Source organism: Heteronotia binoei, chromosome 19 (genome assembly GCF_032191835.1).
Source record: "Heteronotia binoei isolate CCM8104 ecotype False Entrance Well chromosome 19, APGP_CSIRO_Hbin_v1, whole genome shotgun sequence".
NCBI lineage: Eukaryota > Metazoa > Chordata > Lepidosauria > Squamata > Gekkonidae > Heteronotia > Heteronotia binoei.
Genome location: NC_083241.1, coordinates 35,288,123 through 35,309,932, shown reverse-complemented (window position 1 = coordinate 35,309,932; position 21,810 = coordinate 35,288,123). Strand labels below are relative to the sequence as shown.

The window sequence follows — 21,810 nt, the reverse complement described above, 5'->3', positions numbered from 1 at the left end:
CAGTCCCCTCTTGAAGCTGTCTATGCTTGTGGCTGCCACTACCTCCTGTGGCAGTGAATTCCATGTTATCCCTCTAAACTACAGACAGGCTGATAAAGTTCATTTCATGCCGTCCCATGGAGGATTGCTGGATATCTTTCTGCACAAAATCATGCATGGCTGCAATAATACTTTGAAATCTTTAGAATGCTTCTGAATGTTCAAAATTCAGCATATGTATTATTATCAGGGGTGGAATTCTAGCAGGAGCTCCTTTGCATGTTAGGCCACACACCCCGATGCAGCTAATCCTCCAAGAGCTTACAAGGCTACATCATGGGTGTGTAGCCTAATATGCAAAGGAGCTCCTGCTAGAATTCCATCCTTGGTGCTACATCACTCTAAGGGCGTATAGCTATTCTCTCCTTGAATGGGAGGCCTCTCTTTGTCTAAACATGGAAGCTCCCCCTCACCCATCCTTACTTTGTCCTTTCCCTCTTCTCACATGGCCTGCCATGGAGACATGTTTCTGCAGGTCTCTCCTGTAGATACTGTACCCTCATGCTCCTACACACAAGCTGGGCATCCTGTGGCAGCTAGTGAATTAGGGTTGCCAAGTCCAATTCAAGAAATATCTGGGGACTTTGGGGGTGGAGCCAGGAGACTTTGGGGGTGGAGTATTCTTTAGATCAGGAGTGTCAAACACACAGTTTGGGGGCTGAATCAGGCCCCCGGAGGGCTCCTATTGGGCCCCTGAGCAACTGGCTGTCATTTGCTTCCTTCTCCCTCTCTCTTGCTTCCTTCTGCATCACAGCTTACTTTGCAACGCTTGCTCAATCGCACAGGAGCTATAGAGCAAAACCTCTATTTTCTCCATAGGCTGAGGCTCCTCCCTTGGACAGGAAGTGCGGAGGAATAGCTTGCTTTGCCAGACTCTCTCAATCGCACAGCAGAGCTACTGAGCCAAGCCTCTCTTTCTTTTATTGGCTGCGGCTTCCAACCCACCTCAGTCCCTGGGGAAGGAAAGAAAGAGCCAGAGCTTCCTTTGCCCAGTTCCCTGGATCCCATGGGAGAAATTCAAAGAAAGCCCCTTTAAGACCTAATAGTGCTAACGTTTTAAGCATGTTTTACGTTTTTTAAAAAAATATATGTGTTTTTCTGTGTTCTTTATAAAATTTACATCTCTGCTACCTAATCTTAAATAGGTTCAAACATGGCCCGGCCCCTCAATGTCTCATTTATGTCAGATGTGGCCCTCATAACAAATGAGTTAGACACCCCTCCTTTAGATTAGACTTCTCTTTCTCTTCTTTCAATTGCAACCTGAATGTGAACTGGATCTACTTGAATAAATACCAGTTTACCTTTTTTTGGCAAGCTACTTCTTAGGAGATTTATTTAATGCCTTCAGGACCACGTCTCTATGACTGGGCAAAACTCTGCAATATGAACCAAATATCCCAATAAAGCTCCATGCAGAAAACTAGGCACCTTTCTGACATTTTAAATACGCAGGCACAGACGTCAGCTTGGCATTTCGAGCGTTGCCAGGCTGGGCCAGGATCCCCTTTTCACATTTATACCAGTTTGTGCACATTCAAAAATATATCTGATATTTACAACATCCTACATAATTTGCCTCTCACCAGCATGGTGAAGGGAAGAGATCAGAAACACAGAGACTCATTAGACAAGACACGCAGGCTGAACTAACAAACTTCATACCACGCAAGAAACTGAGAGAGTGAAGCCTGAAGCCTGCCTTTTCCTCCCCAACTGCAACTATTAAGAGAGAAGAACTGAAATAAAGATTTTAAAATTGGTATGTATTTGCTGTGCTATGTATTTGTTTTGTCCAATTCGAGAAATATCTGGACATTTTGGGGGCGGAGCCAGGAGACTTTGGGGGTGGAGCCAGGAGCAAGGTTGTGACAAGCATAACTGAACTCCAAAGGGAGTTCTGGCCATCACATTTAAAGGGACCGCCCAACTTTTAAATGCCTTCCCTCCTTTGGAAACAATGAAGAATAGGGGCACCTTCTTTGGGGGCTCGTAGAATTGGACCCCCTGGTCCAATCTTTTTGAAACTTGGAGGGTATTTTGAGGAGAAACATTGGACACTATGCTGCATATTAGGTGCCTCTATCTCAAAAAACAGCCCCCCCCCCCGTCATGAGCTGAAGATACCTGTGGATCAATTCTCCATTATGCCCTATGGGAATTAGTCCCCATAGGGAATAATGGGGTGCCCAGCAGACATTTCCTCCCCCCCTTCGCTTTCTGATGACCCTGAAGCAGGGATAGGGCCTCCAAACTGGGGGACCACCTGCTCCCACCTGGAGGTTGGCAACCCTATCGTTCGCCTTTAGTTGGCCTATTATGTATTTGCCATTTTAGTAGGCCTGACCTTGAAGCGTATTTCCATTACTCTCCAGGATTCTGAAGCCTACATTCCGATTGGCCATTCTCTTCGAACCGGCCAATCGGGATGTGAGGCATTTCTTCCAGGAAATGCATATGAAGTATCCTGGAGAGACCAATGGGGGGGTGGGATTGCCGCTAAGGGGTGTGTGTTTAACTCAGCCAGTGGGGATATATTGAGTGAAGTTTCCTGGTTGACTCTGGTTGACTTTATTTCAAAAACGATCCCCCAAATGGATCAATTCCTTCCACGAAATGCAAAAATATCAAAACAAGACTAAAAGAAATTCCATTTTGAATTTTTTCTTTGGACTGAAATGTTAAAGTAGAAAAAAACAAACGGTGTTCTTAAAATATGGTTTAGCATATTTATAGATACCTTGGATATGTTCATCCACCTGCTCCTCTACAGGGAGTTTGGGGCTGCAGATGCAGTTCTTTCCTGGGCGTGCCAAGGGATAGAGGTGGGCAGGGGCCATTTTGTGGGGGGGGGGGAAGTAGGTGGTGGAGCTCATTAGAATAACATTAGCATAAGCTGTCGCCCCCAGCCAAAAACAACCAGATGCAAGAAAGGAAAGCCCCAGGCAAGTGAGGCCTGCTTAGTCTGGCTAGAGTTCCAGCCAGCCCAAGCAGGCCTCACTCACCTGGGGCTCTCCTCGGCCACCGCCCCCCCCCCCCCCCAGTCAAAAGTCCAACAAGCCACCTGCCACCCAAAATCACATAAGAAGTGGAGAAAGGGTGGCATGGGTTTCTCCAGGGGTTAAGGAGGGCTACTGGGGACATGACAAAGCCCCTGATGGCTGGCTAGCTGGCTGCGCGTTCTAATTCAGGGATAGTTATGCAGCTGCACCTACTAGTCAATGGGCAAGATAGGTAGGTGGGGAGGAGGAAGGGGGACCCGTCAGAAAGGTTCAGGAGCTGTGCTCCTGTGAGCTCCTTCTGAATTCAAGGCCTGGGGGTGGGTAGGATTGTCAGATCCAGGTTGGAAAACTTCTGGAGATTTGGGGATGGAGCCTGTGGAGGTCAGGTTTGCCATTGCCTGCCTCCGCGTAGCAACCCTGGACTTCCTTGGTGGTCTCCCATCCGAGTACTAACCAAGTCTGATCCTGCTTAGCTTCTGAGATCTGACGAGACTAGGCTATCCTGGCTTATCCAGGTCAGGGCACACAAATGGAGGTGGTTTAGCCATTGCCTGCCTCTTTGTAGAGACCTTGGACTTCCTAGGTGGTCTCCCATCCAAGTACTCACCGGGGGCAACCCAACTTAGCTTCCAAGAACTGACAAGATTGGGTTAGCCTGGACCATCCAAGTCAGGGCCACATTCTTCACAAGGCAACTTTTATGGTGTGCATTGGGTAACCCAGTGCTAGCTTCTTTAGATTGTCCCCTGTGGGGAAAATGGGTGACCTTCCTGGCTTCTTCCAGAGCCCGCTTAATAATTAATAGCAGGAGATCCAGGGAGCACGAGTTGAGAATTGCAGCCCACCGGCCCGTAAATTCTTTGTCATCCTTAAACATTGTGGGTAGGGTTGCCAAGTCCAATTCAAGAAATATCTGGGGACTTTGGGGGTGGAGCCAGGAGCAAGGGTGTGACAAGCATAATTGAACTTCAAGGGAGTTCTGGCCATCACATTTAAAGGGACTGCACATCTTTTTAAATGCCTTCCTTTCATAGGAAATAATGAAGGATAGGGGCACCTTCTTTTGGGGCTCGTAGAATTGGACCCCCTGGTCCAATCTTTTTGAAACTTGGGAGGTATTTTGGGGAGAGGCACTAGATGCTATACTGAAAATTTGGTGCATCTATCTCAAAAAACAGCCCCCCGCAGAGTCCCCTATACCAGCGGCTCAATTCCCCATCATTCCCTATGGGAATCGTTCATGGTGGTGCATGATGGCTGTGGGGGTGGGGCTTCCCCCGCCGGCCAGCTGGCTGGGAGAGGGGGGAAGCCTGTAAAACCGGGGGATCCCACTCTGGGACCTGGGGATTGGGAAGCCTAATTGTGGGTGGTGTCTGGGCCCTTAAACCTCAAGGGATTCTTTCAGCTTTGCAATAATCTGTAAGGGACACGGTACGGAACCACATCCTTATCTCTGTCTTCAACAAAAATTCCATTTGATTCCAACTAGTACCATTATCAACAGCAGGGGTGGAATTTTAGCAGGAGCTCCTTTGCATATTAGGCCACACCCCTCAATGTAGCCAATCCTCCAAGAGCTTACAAGGTTCTTTTTTGTAAGCTTGGAGGATTGGCTACCTCAGGGGTGTGTGGCCTAATATGCAAAGGAGCTCCTGCAAGAATTCCACCCCTGATCAACAGAATGGTCATCCAACGAGGTAGACACATTAGACAAAATATCATCTTTCTCTTGATTGGAAAAAGCAAAATAATCCTTCCATGGAGACATAACTCCCAACAGGAGATGGTAACCGAAGTGTGAAACACGGATCATAGAAGTGACAGAGATCTGAAGCTGCGCTTCCGTGTCAGCAATGGTCTAAAGCGTGTTATAATACGATACCTCCTCAGCTGTTTCCCCCTTCCGTCTGAAGCTCTTGACGAGCCGGACAGGATACCAGAGACTCAGAACAGCAAGAGACAAAATGATGGGGACCGAAGAGAGCAAGGAATAGTACTTATAAATCTGAGCGGGAGAGAAAAAAAAGGGGGGGGGGATATTCTGATAAAAGCAAACACCGACTTCGCAGCCACAGCTTGCTCACACGCTTGAAGCAACTATAAGCTACAGTGTAGGGTCTTGGCTATATTCCTCAACGATCAGATGTTGCTTCCAAAACAATCATCCGTAACAAGGAATCGATCCTTGATGACCACCATTGATCAAGAAACCTTTCCCCGGTTCTCCTTGCTAGGTGGTGAACTTGGAAGTCGCTTGTTTCAGGCTGTGGGGGAGAGGGTTGGAGCGTGCGCAGCAGGCTTCCTGCAGGCTGGACGTGAATAACATAAAAATGGCAGGAAAAATGGAGACTTGTCAGGGACAGTGATAAAAGCAAAGCAAACCCAGGGCTTTTTTTGAGCAGGAACGCCCAGAAACGCAGTCCCGACTGGCATGACACCAGAGGGTGTGGCCTAATATGCAAATGAGTTCCTGCTGGGCTTTCCCCACAAAAGCCCTGCGCGAAACAATGGTGCCATCTGGGGGCGTGGCCTAATATGCAAATGAGCTCTTGCTGAGCTTTTTCTACAGCCAAAAAGCCCGGACGAACCCATGATAAATGTACAAAATCAAAACAAAGCAAGGGCCCCATTTGCTGATTCCTAGTCTTAATCCAGCATCAATCTCCTCTTTGCTCATCTAACAGGCATGCAGTTGAAGCACCCAATAAAAGCTGATTAGAGATTTAAAAATATGCAAGATACACGGGAAACTTAAAAAAAAAAAAAATCCCTGATCAATGCTTTATTTGGTGCTGTTTATTTCCAGTCATGCCATCAGCTTGGAAAATAACCAACCTTGAAAAACTGCTCCAGGTGGGGGGTAGGGATAGGGGTGTGGCTTTATGACTGACCCAAGGGCCAGCCAATCAGTGCCGTGCACAGCCTCTTGGGCAGCAAACAGGAAGAATGGAGTTGGATTGTGGGGACGGGGAGGTTGTACAGGCAGTGAAAGAGCTTCTGGCTAAGTGCTGAGAAGGACTTTGCTAGATTGGGGGGGGTGGGGGGTTAATTACCTTGGGTGACTCGGGGCATTCCACCTTCTGCCAGAGATGAACCACACAATGGCACCACGACAGCAAGCAGCCAAAGAAGTACCCGATTCTGTGTTGGACCGTAGCACATGCAATTAAGGGGTAGTAGAAGGCAGGGTAATAGAACAAAGCCAAGATCTTCCAGTACTCTAGAGGTGGGGTGAAAGCGAAGGAGGCAAAGGGGGGGAAAAAGGACTCAGTACAAATGAAGATTAAAAAGAGGCAAATCTGGCAATCCAGGCCATGCTAATAACATGCAGGGAACAGTCAGAAAGCCCTGCCTCTGGTTGAGGACAGCAGGATGCTCTTGTCTGAAATCAGTGAGGGTATGTTTTATCTGAGGAGCCGCGTAGTGCAGAGTGGTAAAGCTGCAGTACTGCAGTCCGAGCTCTCTGCTCATGTCCTGAGTTTGATCCTGGCGGAAGCTGGGTTCAGGTAGAAGAAGAAGGACATTGGATTTATATTCCGCCCTCCACTCAAGAGTCTCAGAGCGGCTCACAATCTCCTTTACCTTCCTCCCCCACAACAGACGCCCTGTGAGGTGTGTGGGGCTGAGAGGGCTTTCACAGCAGCTGCCCTTTTAAGGACAACCTCTGCCTGAGCTATGGCTGACCCAAGGCCATCCCAGCAGGTGCAAGTGGAGGAGTGGGGAATCAAACCTGGTTCTCCCTGATAAGAGTCCGCACACTTAACCACTATACCAAACTGGCTCAAGGTTGACTCAGCCTTCCATCCTTCCAAGGTCGGCGAAATGAGGACCCAGCTTGCTGGGGGTGGGGAGTGTAGATAACTGGGGAAGGCAATGGCAAACCACCCCGTAAAAAAAAAAAAAGTCTGCCGTGAAAACGTCGTGGTACGATGTCACCCCAGAGTCAGAAACTACTGGTGCTTGCACAGGGGACTACCTTTACCTTTTATGTTTCATCTATTTGTATGCATATCCGTGTACATCTATTTTTTTCCTCTTTTATCTCTCCTTTAATGCCAATAAAGGTAACTGAACTAAAAAAAGAATTTCCCTCCCCCCTGCACCTATGCACATTTATTTAAGTAGGGTGAACATCATGTGCAAAGAGTTTTAGGTTGGACTAAAGTGGAGTCATTTTAAAAAACAGGAATCCGAAAAAAAAAAAACCAAGTTCTGAAGCGGAGCTCCCCACTAGACTTTGTGAGCAAAGATTCTGGGACAAGCAAGGTTCCCCAAGCACTTGGAAGCATTTGCAAGCCGTCTGCTGGCGTTACCTCGACTGCGTGCAGAAGAGCTGGAGACGAAAGGCAGGGGGTTGGCATCCAGAACCAGCACGCATAAGGAGGAGAAGAGGATGCTGAACACGGCTACCGTCAGCCCCCTGTTTCCCTCCTCTTCCAAGAAATGCACAGGACTGCAAGAAATAAAAACCAGCAAGAAAACGGGTTGGAACCGAAACGCACCAGGGCATATCCCAGAGGGATTTTTGAAAGTAGGATTAGTTACATGCAGCATCGTAACTTGGTAGCAGAGCAAGGACTAGAAGTTCCAACTTGGGATCTCGGTTGTTCTCTGCTTTGGACTTTGGAATGCGGCTGCCAGTCAGAGAAGAGAATGGAGGAGCTAGATGGAAAACTAGTTTGACTCAGTTGGAAGCAGCTTCATTTGATTTTTCACCTGATTTTCATGTCTTGCGGCTCTCGAACATCTGATGCTTATTTTATGTGGCTCTTATGTTAAGCAAGTTTGGCTACCCCTGTCCTACACTGTATTACTGAAGTTGCGTGTGGTAATCATTTTGTGGCTGGCAACTCTGCCTCCTGTGGCAGCCATTTTGCTGGCAGCCATTTTGTTGTTTTGCCCCAGAACTTCAAATGGGTCCACAGGTTCAAAAAGGTCAGGACTCGGGTACCTATGATTTAAAGCATTGATATTTCCTGACAGCAACATACATCTGGCAGCCACCCACCCCACTCCCCCGCTTTCTGATAGCCCTCACTTCAAAGCGTACCTCAACAGGCCCGGAGCTCCATTCAAACAGCTTTTGTACAGGTGCTTTCTTTTGATCAGCAAAGACAGCACCAGCAGGACGGCCAGCTTCAGGGGGAAAAAGAAAACAAATATCAGGCCACCGTGCAGCTTTGTTTGCACCATTTCATCTTATCTCGAAGATGAAAACAGCCCGTTGACATATAGCAAGTTGAAGGAGATACCGCCAGGGCCTTTTTTTTGTAGAAAAAGCCCAGCAGGGACTCATTTTCATATTAGACCACACCCCCTGACATCACCCTTGTTTAGCATAGGGCTTTTTTGTAGAAAAAGCCCAGCAGCTTATTGGCATATCAGGCCACACCCCCTGATGCCAAGCCAGCTTGGAAACTGCGTTCCTGCTAAAAAAAAAAGCCCTGGATATCGCAAAGTCCAAATCACAGCAACACAAAACACAAAGGCAGGAGATGTGTGTGAGAGAGATACAGTCAACCGTCACATTTTCACAGCACAGATGGTTGGCTAGGCAGACAGCTATTCCTTGTGGTGCAGCTGTGTAGAACCCAAAGATGAAATGTTCCAATTTCCCCCCAGTGTTTAATACACAATCCCAAAATTTGAAGCAGTGTAAAAGTGTGCTTAGAGTTTTTCTCCCTCCCTCCCTCTCTCTTGGCTTAATGTTTTGAACAACTGTCAGGAATACAGAAAAGCAAACACAACAGTGTGAATGTGTGTATTCGGTGCCATCAAATCACTTCCAATTTATGGCAACCCTATGAATGAAGGAAAGACCTCAAAAACACCCTATCGCTGACAGCTGCTCTCAGATCTTGCAAACTGAGGGCATCCACTTCTTTGAGGGAATCAATCCATCTCATGTTCTGTCTTCTTCTTTGCCTGCCGCCTTCCACTTTTCCTAGCAGGATTGTCTTTTTAAATTTGCTCGTCTTCTCATAGTGTGATCAAAAGCACGATAGCTTCAATTTAGTCATCTGAGCATCTAGAGCAGGGGTAGGGAACGTTGGCTCTCCAGATGTTTTTTGCCTACAACTCCCATCAGCCCCAGCCATTGGGCATGCTGGCTGGGGCTGATGGGAGTTGTAGGCAAAAAACATCTGGAGAGCCAACATTCCCTACCCCTGATCAGAGGAAGCTCGAGCCCGCAAAACTAGGTTTCCATAGTCGCAAGACACTGGCAGGAGTGTAAGAGACCTGGTTTGGATGTCAACGCAAACTTTGGTTTTCCCAAAGTGATGCCACCAACATTAACAGAATATTTATTTACACAGCCCCCACCCCACCCCCCCAGACACAAGTCACTTATTTTCTCTCTGGCCAAACTCAGGACTCCCCTCCCCCAAACCCTCCCTTACCTAGGGTTGCCAAGTCCAATTCAAGAAATATTTGGGAACTTTGGGGGTGGAGCCAGGAGACATTGGATTTGGAGCCAGAAACAAAGTTGTGACAAACATAATTGAGCTCCAAAGGGAGTTCTGGCCATCACATTTAAAGGGACTGCACACCTTTTAAATGCCTTCCCTCCATTTGAAATAATGGATAGGGGCATCTTCTGTTGGGGCTCATAGAATTGCAACCCCTGGTCCAATCTTTTTGAAACTTGGAGGATCTTTTGAGGACAGCCACCAGATCCTATGCTGAAAATTTGGTGCCTCTACTTCAGAAAACAGAACCTCCAGAGCCCCAGATACCTGCAGATCAATTCTCCACTATACCATATGGGAATTGATCTCCATAGGGAATAATGGAGTACTGTAATTGTCGGAAGTGAGAGAGTGAAGTGTTATATGAGATTGTGGGAAAATGTTTTGAATGAACAAGCTGCAGCTTAGACAAAACGTACAGCAAAACAGGAAAGTAGACTGGTTTTGCCTGTCGCTTTGCCTTATTGCTGGTACTGATAAAGTGTCGGAGCACTTCCACATACAGTCAACCTAGGGTTGCCAAGTCCAATTCAAGAAATATCTGGGGACTTTGGGAGCCAGGAGACAAGATCAAGGCTGTGACAAGCATAATTGAACTCCAAAGGGAGTTCTGGCCATCACATTTAAAGGGACAGCACACCTTTTCAATTCCTTCCTTCCATAGGAAATAATGAAGGATAAGGGCACCTTCTTTTGGGGCTCATAGAATTGGACCCCCTGGTACAATCGTTTTGAAACTTGGGGGGTATTTTGGGGAGAGGCACTAGATGCTATACTGAAAATTTGGTGCCTTTACCCAAAAAAACAGCCCCCCCCAGAGCCCCAGATACCCACAGATCAATTCTCCATGATTTTCTATGGGAATAAATCTCCATAGGGAATAATAGAGTTCCCAGCAGACATTTCCCTCCCCTTCTCCTGCTTTCTGATGACCCTGAAGCGGGGGGAGGGTCTCCAAACCGGGGGATCCCCTGCCCCCACCTGGGGATTGGCAACCCTAAGTCAACCTTAGCGAACTTGGGATGTTACACTGGACTGATTTTTCACACTTTCTTATTAAATGAATTGAGGCATTTGTGCATTGGATTTTTTTTTTAATTGAACAATACATCTCTAAATATTTTGGCTGTATCAGGAGCCTGGTGCATGTGGTGCTCTGCTCTCGTTCTCCATCCCACCTGGGGACTGGCAACCCTACCCATACCCAGATTCTTTTGGGTCCCCAACCCAAGCAGGTGGAATACGGGTCAGGGCTTTGGCTAGAAGCAGGGTTGTTCCAAGTGACATGCTTCTGGCCTAAATTAAACCTCTCCCCCCACCTCCCAGATTAAGAAGAAGAAGAAGATATTGGATTTATATCCCGCCCTCCACTCCGAAGAGTCTCAGAGCGGCTCACAATCTCCTTTCCCTTCCTCCCCCACAACAGACACCCTGTGAGGTAGATGAAGATATTGGATTTATATCCCGCCCTCCACTCCAAAGAGTCTCAGAGCGGCTCACAATCTCCTTTACCTTCCTCCCCCACAACAGACACCCTGGGCGTTTTCGCACTGACCTTAATCGGTAGCGACGCCCCTCTTCACTGCGCAGGGTCTGCGCGGATTTCGCACTAATTGCTGTGGAGCACCCGGAAGAGCCGGAAAGTCCCGTGGCTTTTGCGGCGCAAACGGAAACCGCCAAAAACCAGTTTCCATTTGCACCGCAAAAGCCGTGGGACTTTCCGGCTCTTCTGGGTGCTCCGCGGCAATTACTGCGAAATCCGCGCAGATCCTGCGCAGTGAAGAGGGGCGTCGCTGCCGATTAAGGTCAGTGCGAAAACGCCCCCTGTGAGGTAGATGAAGATATTGGATTTATATCCCGCCCTCCACGCCGAAGAGTCTCAGAGCGGCTCACAATCTCCTTTACCTTCCTCCCCCACAACAGACACCCTGTGAGGCGGGTGGGGCTGAGAGGGCTCTCACAGCAGCTGCCCTTTCAAGGACAACCTCTGCCAGAGCTATGGCTGACCCAAGGCCATTCCAGCAGCTGCAAGTGAAGGAGTGGGGAATCAAACCTGGTTCTTCCAGATAAGAGTCCACACACTTAACCAGTACACCAAACTGGCTCTCCAGTTTCATTAATCCTTTCAGATGATTTTCCGTCAAGGTGGGTGAAAGCAATAGAGGACAAATTGTGACTTCTTGGTTTCTCCTGTACAGTCTCACTGCCTCATGTGGCAGAGGGGTGTGGCCTAACATGCAAAGGAGCTCCTGCTACAAAAAAGCTCTCGCTCTATGGCATTGTATTACGCTGAGGCCCCTCCCCTCCCCAAGCCCCGTCCTCTCCTGGATCCATCCCCAAAGTCTCCAGGTGTTTTCTAACACAGACCTGGCAACCCTATGCTCCAACCGGCGTCAGCGTTCTACCCTTCAAAAGAGGAGGACAGAAGATGAAGAAGCAAATGCTGGGCTGCGGATTATTAGGTAGGGGATTGAAAACAAATCAGCCAGTATCATAATGTCCCTTTATAAATCAATAGAGTGGTCTCACTTGGAGTACTGTGTACAGTTCTGGTCACCGTATCTCAAAAAAAGAGTGCGGTCAGCATTTGCTGGCTACTAAGGCATGGATGCACGCCACTAAATTTTGGTTATGACTCCACTTCAACTCTGACCCTTTTAGCTATATATATATATATAGCAGCTCTGTCTGAATCTGTCAATTCTAGTTGGCTATCTTACCTCGAAGCCAAAATAAATGCTCTGAATTTATCCTTAGAATCTTTAACCGTGCTTTCTGAGTCTGAAGCTTTAAAAAAAAAAAATCTAGTCTATGGGGTTTCAGAGTTACAATCTCTCTATAGCCTTGCCAACAGAACCTGCTCTCCCTTAAATTTAAGGCTAGTTCTGGACAGGGGTGGAATTCTAGCAGGAGCTCATTTGCATATTAGGCCACACCTCCTGATGTAGCCAGTCCTCCAAGAGTTTACAAGCTTACAAGCTCTTGGAGGATTGGCCACATCAGGGGTGTGTGTCCTAATATGCAAAGGAGCTCCTGCTAAAATTCCACCCCCGGTTCCAAATCCAAGCTTCTCAGCTGTATACCTCTATCAGCTCCTATCTCCAAACTTGCACAGAGTCTTTTCCTTGGCTAGATTTAACGTTCTTCCCTTGGCCATTTTATCTGGCAGATTCCAAGGGATTCATTACTCTATGCAGGTGCTGTCTTTGTACAAAAGACTGTGTTGAAACCATCTCCCACGTTCTTCTCCAGTGCCCTTTATAGCTGGGGTCCCGTCATGATTTTTTATATCCCATATTAGCCCCGCTCTTAGAGACTTCCAATGATTTTAAGGTTCTTTTCTCGCTTAATAACCCAGATATTGAAATAACTGAAATAGTACCAGAGTTTCTACATATTGTTATGGTTACGCCCCCTGATAAGTAATTCTATGTATTAGGCTTTATCATGCTGTTATTTCTGTTTTTTATCTTGCACTGCTAATCTTACTTTGTATGGACTCTGTACTCTCCTGATTTGTTCTTTGCCTGACTTTCTATTGTATTTGTCTATAAATGCCAATAAAGGCTTGTCTGATGATGATGAACATTGGAAAAAGTGAAGAAAAGGGCAACTAAAATGATTAAAGGGACAGAACACCTTCCCTCTGAAGAGAGGTTACGACTCTTTAGTTTGGAGAAATGATGATTGAGGGAGTGACATGAAAGAGGTTTACAAAATCATACATGGGACAATAAAGGTAGAGAAAGAAGGACTTTGTTCCCTTTCTCACAACAGAAGAGCTCCCACTTCATCAACTTGCCGTTCCACCTCCAATGTGACTTTACATTCTTGACCACCACGAGCTACCCGCATTAGAACGAGGCACTTACAGAGACTGGAGCCATGCAGATGTGGTAGAGGTTAGAAGGGATGGTAGGACGGCAGTCTGAGATAGCATCACGATTCATGCTGCAGAACGGAGAAATATACATCTTTTAAAATACATTTGCTTAAAAAGAGAAGGATGAGAGTTGACTGAGGGCTGTGAAACGGAATCATATCAGCAGTACACTGTGAAAAGGGGAAAATATGCATTGAAAATGGCTACACCCTTAGGCGACTAAATACTTATCCTATCTCACCAGAGTTTGGGCCAACCGAGCAAAATCCGCATCATGCGTGCAAAGCCATTTTCTGGTTCTTTCGGGGACGATGGGTGTCCGAGGGCACTGTTTCCATATATTATGCTAATAGGAAGCAATATATATTAAAATGACGAGGAATCAAAAATGGAGAGTGCCCTAATTAACTTAGGGGTCGCTGGAAGGAATTGACTTTGCAGGCAAAGATTAAAGGCGCTAAGTAGGCGTAACACGGTTAAAGAAGGATTCAGGGATACGGGGAACCGTGGAATTCATTTGAAGAGGGGAAATACAGTGGGAGAGATAACAAAATTTGTTCTGTCAGGTTCAGCAGACATCTCTAGGGACAAGAAGATTTCGTTAAGCAAAGGGAAGTTTGAGAGACACTGCCATGGAATGGTTAGAGGACTGGGCTAGGATCTGAAGGACTCCTGGTTCGAATCCACACTTGTGGAAGCTTCCTGGATGATCTTAGGCCCGTGACTCTTAGAGCCCTACCTACCTTAAAGGGTTGTTCTGAGGATAAAATGGAGGAGAGAATGACATGGGCTGCTCTGGGTCTCCACTGTGGGGAAAGGCAAGGTACAAATGAATAGAAAAAAATCAGGGGTGGAATTCTAGCAGGAGTTCCTTTGCATATTAGGCCACCCCCCTGATATAGCCAATCCTCCAAGAGCTTACAAAAAAGAGACTTGTAAGCTCTTGGAGGATTGGCTACATCAGGGATGTGTGGCCTAATATGCAAAGCAGCTCCGGCTAGAATTCCACCTTTGAAATAGATTAATACATTGGAATGGCATTTCATAGAATCATAGAGTTGCAAGGGACCTCAGGGTCATCTAGTTCAACCCCCTGCAGAATTCAGGAAATTCACAAATACTCCCCCCCACACCTTCAGTGACCTCACCTCCACGCCCAGAAGAAGACAACCCCCCCCTCCCAAAACCCCTCCAGGATCCCTGGCCAAACTGGCAATCAGCATTTCCCTGGGAGTGTAAGTAGGCTTGCCAATTCCCAGGTCCCAGCGGGAGTTCTTCCACTTTCTCAATCTCCTTCCTGCCCCCAGAGCCACCATGTGACTGTCCCTCTCTGGAGGCTCCAGTCTCCGATTGAAAGGCTTCCTCTTGGGATGGGGTGTCTGTGTTACTTTGAAGAAGTTGGCTGCAACTCGTGAGTAGAGAGGCCAATCCCTCGCTCCGGAGTTGCCAGAAAGGGCGGGGGCGGGAAGGGAAACGTCTGCTGAGCACTTCATTATTCCCTATGTGGAGATCGATTCTCATAGAGTATAATGGGGAATTGATCTGGAGGTTTCGGGGGCTCTGGGGGAGCTGTTTTTTGAGGTAGAGGCACCAGCACCAAAGTATCAGTATAATATCTAGTGCCCCTCCCCAAAGTACCCCCCAAGTTTCAAAAGGATTGGACCAGGGGGTCCAATTCTATGAGCCCCAAACGAAGGTGCCCCTATCCTTCATTATTTCCTATGGAAGGAAGACATTTAAAAAGGTGTGCTGTGATGGCCAGAACTCCCTTGGAGTTCAATTATGCTTGTCACACCCTTGTTCCTGGCTCCGCCCCAATGTCTCCTGGCTCCACCCCCAAAGTCCCTAGATATTTCTTGAATTGGACTTGGCAACCCTAAGTGTTAGACAGGGCCACAAGAACTAAACACTGATGCAACCCTTCCTCCCTCTAAGCTGCGAAGTCCTGTGAGCAAAAATTCTACTTTGTGAGCTACTGACCTTAAAGTTGTGGGCTGCTGAACAAATTTGGTTGCTCTGGGGCCATTTTTCCTGACCGAAGAAAGAAAAGTGTGAGCCAGAGGCTACAAAACTGTGAGCTAACTCACACTAACTCAGCTTAGTGGGAACACTGGACACAAGTGAGGAAGCCTTCCTCCCTGCTTTGCTGTGTGGGGTTGGCTGTAAAGAAAAAAGTTTGAAGGCTTCTGGGTGTGTGGAAGAGAACGAACAGCCTCTCTCTCTGGTCAGCTCTAGTAAGAAGAAGCTTTCTGGACAGGCTTACGGGAGTATACTTGTTTCACACACACAGCCAGACTCTTTGTTACTTACGTTCGGCCCCTCGGCCTTTGTCCTGTCCCACAAGGGACTGAAGTTACAACTAGAGAATCAAGATTCATTCAAAGCCTTCCTGAGAGCGGAACACTTTTTTTAAAAAAATGGGACTAAGCTCTGCTCCTGTGGTTTTGCCGAGGTTGAGATGATCAATCCATTTTTGGAAATCTCTTTTCAGGTTTTCAAGCCGGTCAGCCAAAGCTACCGCGATTTTGCTTTGGCTTCGGTTTTGATTCGCTCGTTATTCGACCCAAGCTGGGTTTGCCAGCCCTTAGGCGGGTAAAATAGAGAAAAACAGCATGCTGGGTAATTTTAATAACCAGACGACTGTGTAATTTTAATAAACCTCTACTGAAAAATTTATACTCGTTTTGTTAGTCTGTTATATTATTGTTGCCTTTTGATAACATTTATCCAAAAATAACCACACAATGTGGACAAATTTGAAACCATCAGTTGCTTAATGACGTTTATAGTATGGGGTGGCATCTTAGAGCTAGGGTTGCCAAATCCCTATGCCCCCGAAGAGCCCCATCATCACACACTGTTGGCGGTACAATGATGTCACCCAGAAGTGACGTCATCACGCTGGGGATGTTGCAGGGGGGACGCTCTAGGACTCATGCTATAACTCTATGGTACCACAATTCTTAGAGCGTCACACCCGAAATGCTCTAGGACTCGAGCCAAAACTCTATGGTACCGTAGACTTTTTAGCGTGAGTCCTAAATGATGTCACTTTCATTATTGCACCACCGATGGCGTGCGACGATGGGGCTCTTCAAGGGTGGGGGTTGCCATGGCAGCCTGCTCCCTGCTGGCGGGTTGGGGCCCTCTTGGGCGGGGAGTTCCCCGCCCCTGGCAGGAGCTTGGCAGCCCTTCTTAGAGCCCAGTGATTTCACTTTTCAAGCATGCAAAATAGTCCAGTAGCGCCTTTAAGACGAACACATCTTATCGTAGCGTAAGCCTTCGAGAAACACAGCTCTCTTTGTCAGATGCTGCAATAAAATGTGTTAGTCTTCAAGCTGCTGCTGGACTCTTTACTGCTTTGCACACTTGAAAAGTGAAATCACTGGGCTCTAAGATGCAGCACCACGCTCAATTTCATATAAACGTTTCATCCTTTCAGACTAACAGGAAGGGCGGGAGCCAAACAGTGACTCCTCCGAAACATAAACTTATTTCCTGGTGAGAGGCAGGACGGAGTGGGTGAAGTTCTCTCTGCTGTCTTCCAACATTCCAAGGTTTGGATCCCAAAGATAATACATAAGTAAGGGAATACCAAACCGAGACGGCCAATATAAGCAAGGGCAGTCTTGTGGGTGTTATAACACCCTACTTCGCTTCAACTGATTTTCTCCGGCTTGTATTTTTCTTTTGTCAGTCTACCAAAAAGGCATGTGTCATCCAACGGGCTTCTTTCTTTCTCCCTAGCACCGATCCAGGAAGAAGGTGTTGGCTTGCTTCAATAATTGTATTATTTTCAGATGAGTAGCTGTGTTAGTCTGTCCGTAGCAGTAGGAAAAAGCAAAGGGCCAGCGGCACCTTAAAGAGCTAGTTTGGTGTAGAGCTAGTTTGGTGAGAGCCAGTTTGGTGTAGTGGTTAAGTGTGCGGACTCTTATCTGGGAGAACCGGGTTTGATTCCCCACTCCTCCACTTGCACCTGCTGGAATGGCCTTGGGTCAGCCATAGCTCTGGCAGAGGTCGTCCTTGAAAGGGCAGCTGCTGTGAGAGCCCTCTCAGCCCCACCCACCTCACAGAGTGTCTTCAGTCTCTGAGTGCAGCCCGCCACTACGCTGTACCTAATAAAGAGCTGATGCTTCACTACCATCTCGCCTCTTCAGTGTGTTGAACCCACTATAGCAGGGGTGGCCAACGGTAGGGCTCCAGATGTTTTTTGCCTACAACTCCCATCAGCCCCAGCCAGCATGGCCAATGGCTGGGGCTGATGGGAGTTGTAGACAAAAAAACATCTGGAGAGCTACCGTTGGCCACCCCTGCACTATATTATATGGGAGTAAACTGAAGCTTGTGGACGGAGAACAGGCAGGAACTCCAAAACCATATCTGCAGCGTCCAAAACAAGGCTGCAAAATCGAGCTGAGCTGAAGCACTGGATGTGATTAAACCAATCCTTTACGCTGGCTTTAGGGTTGCCAATCCCCAGGTGTGGGGAGGCCCTCCCCCGGCTTCAGGGTCATCAGAAAGTGGAGGGTGGTGGTGGTGGAAATGTCTGCTGAGCACTCCATTATTCCCTATGGAGACTGATTCCCATAGGGTAAAATGGAGAATTGATCTGTGGGTATCTGGGGCTCTGAGAGGGCTGTTTTTTGAGGTAGAGGCACCACATTTGCAGCATAGCATTCATCGCCTCTCCGCAAAACATCTCCCAAGTTTCAAAAAGATCGGACCAGGGGGTCCAGTTCTATGACTCCCAAAAGAAGGTGCCCCTATCCTTCATTATTTCCAATGATGTGCTGTCCCTTTAAAGATGACGGCTAGAACTCCCTTTGGAGTTCAATTACACTTGTCACAAGCTTGCTTCCTGGCTCTACCCCCAAAGTCTCCTGGTTCCACCCCCAAAGTCTCCTGGCTCCACCTCCAAAGTCCCCAGATATTTCTCGAATTGGACCCGGCAACCCTAGGTGGCATACAAGAGGGAAACGAAAAGGAGCTGTGTTTGGAAAAGGCTCGGCTGGGTGGATTGGCTTTTGGAACAAAGGAAACCCGACCCCCTTTTTTTTTTAAATGAAGAACATCCAGAAACAAGACAGCCGTCCATGGGGGTCACGTCTCAGCAATGCAGAAGCACCTTTCCACTTCGATTCACATATCCAAGGAAATCTCCATCAAAGGCAGCTCCAGACAACAGCAGTCTGGCTGGCACATAAGTAGCCACCCCAGAAATGCTCTGGGGAAAGGCTGGCACAGGGCAGCAGTAGCTAGAAAATCCAAATCATTTTTCAGGGGCCAAAGCACAGAGGGAGATGGGATGGTCCAGTCTTTGGAATCTGCACACACCACAGACAACATGGGAAAAGCTTCTCTGCCTAAGACCCTGGAGAATTACTGGCAGCCAGAGTAGACAGCCCTGGCCTAGATGGGCATACTCTCTGGCATAAAGTAGCCGCCTATGTTTAATTCATTCAGTAAATAGTCTGGAGCAGGGGTAAGGAACATTGACTCTCTAGATGTTTTTTTTGCCTACAACTCCCATCAGCCCCAGCCAGCATGGTCAATGGCTGGGGCTGATGGGAGTTGTAGGCAAAAAACATCTGGAGAGCCAACGTTCCCTACCCCAGGCTCGGGAGCAAGCTGCTGCTCTCTCTCACCCAAGGCGAGTCCCAGGAGCCTGGGCTGAAGAGTCAGGGACTTTTTAGCTTAGTTCCCAGTAGGCAGCCGTGTTGGTCTGAAGCAGTAGAACCAAGCTGTAGACAAGTTCACCTTAAAGACCAACTAAGTTTCATTCAAAATGGAAGCTTTCGTACGCTCTTAAGCAGACTTCCTCAGACAAATGGGAATGGAAGCCGCAGTTCTTAATATAAGGGGGCAGTGTGGAATCACGGGAATGTTTTTAGCAGATTAAAAGAATCACAAATAGGGATCTGTGTTTGTTAGTGTTAGGACGAAACAGGGCTGAAAAAACACTGGAGGGTGATAAGAAGCAGACTGCTGTCTTAGGGGTGCCATAAATCTAGGTAACATTCTGGCTTTGTTAGTTTAAATAGAGGGCATGGTTTCTCAAGAGAATATAACATCTATATAGTTTGCCATGGGATGGGTGGGTATATGCAATAAGACAAACAGCCAATATCCCCCATTTGAGTATGTCAATACAAGAAAAAACAACAACAAATATTCTAATACTGAATACATGTGTGGAATATTCCCATGATTCCACACTGATATTAAGAATTGTTGCTTCCATTCCCATCTGTCTGGTGACGTCTGCTTAAGAGCATACGAAAGCTTCCATTCTGAATAAAACTTAGTTGGTCTTAAAGGTGCACTCGTCTACTGCTTTGTTTTTTTAGCTTAGTGTTACGTAGGTGGACTCAAGTGAAGACTGGGTGTTCCTGCCTGGCTTATTGGAGCCACACGGACGGAGCTTGGGGACTTGGGAACAACGGGCTGCAGGATCCAAATCTCTGCTGCCCATGACCAAACACAAGCCCCCACCTGTTTGAATGACCCAATAATGTGCTTGCGCAGGAACCCAGAGATGTATATAATTTTGGCTCCATAGGCCTAGTCTCCCAGTCTTGACAGTACAGTGCTATACCATGCTGTATCCAATAAAGAGTCTGTTATCACTTATCATGCGACTCATCGATGCATAGAACCCACTATACAATACTTAGAAAAGAGATGACTAAGGGGGGACATGATAGAGGTTTATAAATATATGCATGGGGTGGAGAGAGTTGGCAATGAGAACTTTTTCTCCCTCTCCCAAAAGACTAGGGAGGGACGGTGGCTCAGTGGTAGAGCATCTGCTTGGGAAGCAGAAGGTCCCAGGTTCAATCCCCGGCATCTCCAAAAAAAGGGTCCAGGCAGATAGGTGTGAAAAACCTCAGCTTGAGACCCTGGAGAGCCGCTGCCAGTCTGAGAAGACAATACTGACTTTGATGGACCAAAGGTCTGATTCAGTATGAGGCAGCTTCATAGGTTCATAAGTTCATATGACTAGAACTCAAGGGCAGCTATTATTTCCAGTGGTGTGAGGTCCCTTTAAACGTGATGGCCAGAACTCTCTTTGGAGTTCGATTATGCTTGTCACAACCTTGCTCCTGGCTCCACCCCCAACGTCTCCTGGCTCCACCCTCAAAGTCCCCAGATATTTCTTGAACTGAACCTGGCAATCCTAATCTAAAAAGATAGATCCAAGCGGGCAGCCGTGTTGGTCTGAAGCAGTTGAACAAAGCAGGAGTCAAGTTTCACCTTTAAGACTGACCAATTTTTATTTAGAACGTAAGCTTTCGTGTGCTCTTAAGCACACTTCATCAGACGAGGAATCCAGCACAGTGAGCAAAGCCATACATAGCTGAGCAGAGCCATACATAGCTGGTAGGGCAGTGGCTAATCTCAAAAGTTTATATCCTGGAAATCCAGTTGGTCTTCAAGGTACTATTGGACTCGAATCTTGCTTTTCAGCTACAGACCAACAGGGCTATCTGTCTGAATATTTCAGGGTCAAAACACAGCTACCAGACATGTGGCCTCTACTTAGTGCAGATTAGAGAATTTCAATGTCGAATATCCTCTGACTCACTCAGCTGCTTCTCAGATGAGAATTCCCACAATGTTTTTGGAAGAAATAGGTTGTAACCAATGTTTCGCTCAGGGAAAATGGCCCCAAAGCAAACTAATTTATGCTGTCGCTCACAACTTTAATGTTCATTAAGTAGAATTTTTGCTCACAAGACTCCACAGCTTAGAGGGAACATTGGCTGTAACCAACCCGGTTGCGCAAGAGACAAAGTTCTATCCAAAAACACCTTTGGCTGCCATTCTAGATTTTGAATAGATGTTTAGCATTTTAAAATAGATTTCATTCAAATCTGCTCGTCCAGCCCAATGCATGGAGAAACAGCGGGCTACGTAAAGGTTCCCACTGAACGCGTCACCCGCCCCCCCCCCCCAGAAGAAACACACTACTCACTCATCCAGGTCTCCCATTGGCTCGTAGATGTACCAGTTTTCATCATATGAAAAGTTGCTGTGGATGTCCAGGTTGTCGTAATTTGTCAGCGTTTCTGAGGACATTTCTTTCCAGAAGAAAAAAAGCAAAGAGAGAGCTTTATTTATTTTTTTAAAAAAAGCAGAGAGAGCTTTATATTTAAAAAGAAGAGGGCTATTCTGCAGATATAGATTTAACCACGGAGAAGCTTCGAGGTGCGTGTCCTGTTGTCAGTCCTCTTAGGATGCAGAGATTTTAAAAAAAGAAAAGAAAAGATTACAGGAGTCAGATGGCTGAGTATACAACTCCCCTCTCACATTCAGCTCTCCTCTCTCTCTCTTCCTCCTCCTTGCCCTGCAGAACTCTGTTCAAAGTGACTTTGCACAGACTCAACAGCTGATGAGAACAAAGGAGAAGGGGGAA

General features: G+C 47.1%; 1 protein-coding gene across 1 annotated transcript in view; it reads right to left on the bottom strand.

Annotated features, from left to right (window-relative positions):
- STRA6 (signaling receptor and transporter of retinol STRA6) overlaps window positions 1-21,810 on the bottom strand; it is an 87,449-nt gene that overhangs the window by 39,676 nt on the left and 25,963 nt on the right. Inside the window, exons 2-7 of the mRNA XM_060259991.1 lie at window positions 21,370-21,475; window positions 13,384-13,462; window positions 8,092-8,177; window positions 7,355-7,494; window positions 6,095-6,261; window positions 4,924-5,046 (exon numbers count right to left, since the gene is read on the bottom strand). Of these exons, the coding sequence (XP_060115974.1) occupies window positions 4,924-5,046; window positions 6,095-6,261; window positions 7,355-7,494; window positions 8,092-8,177; window positions 13,384-13,462; window positions 21,370-21,475 (701 nt within the window). The remainder of the gene's footprint in view (window positions 1-4,923; window positions 5,047-6,094; window positions 6,262-7,354; window positions 7,495-8,091; window positions 8,178-13,383; window positions 13,463-21,369; window positions 21,476-21,810) is intronic.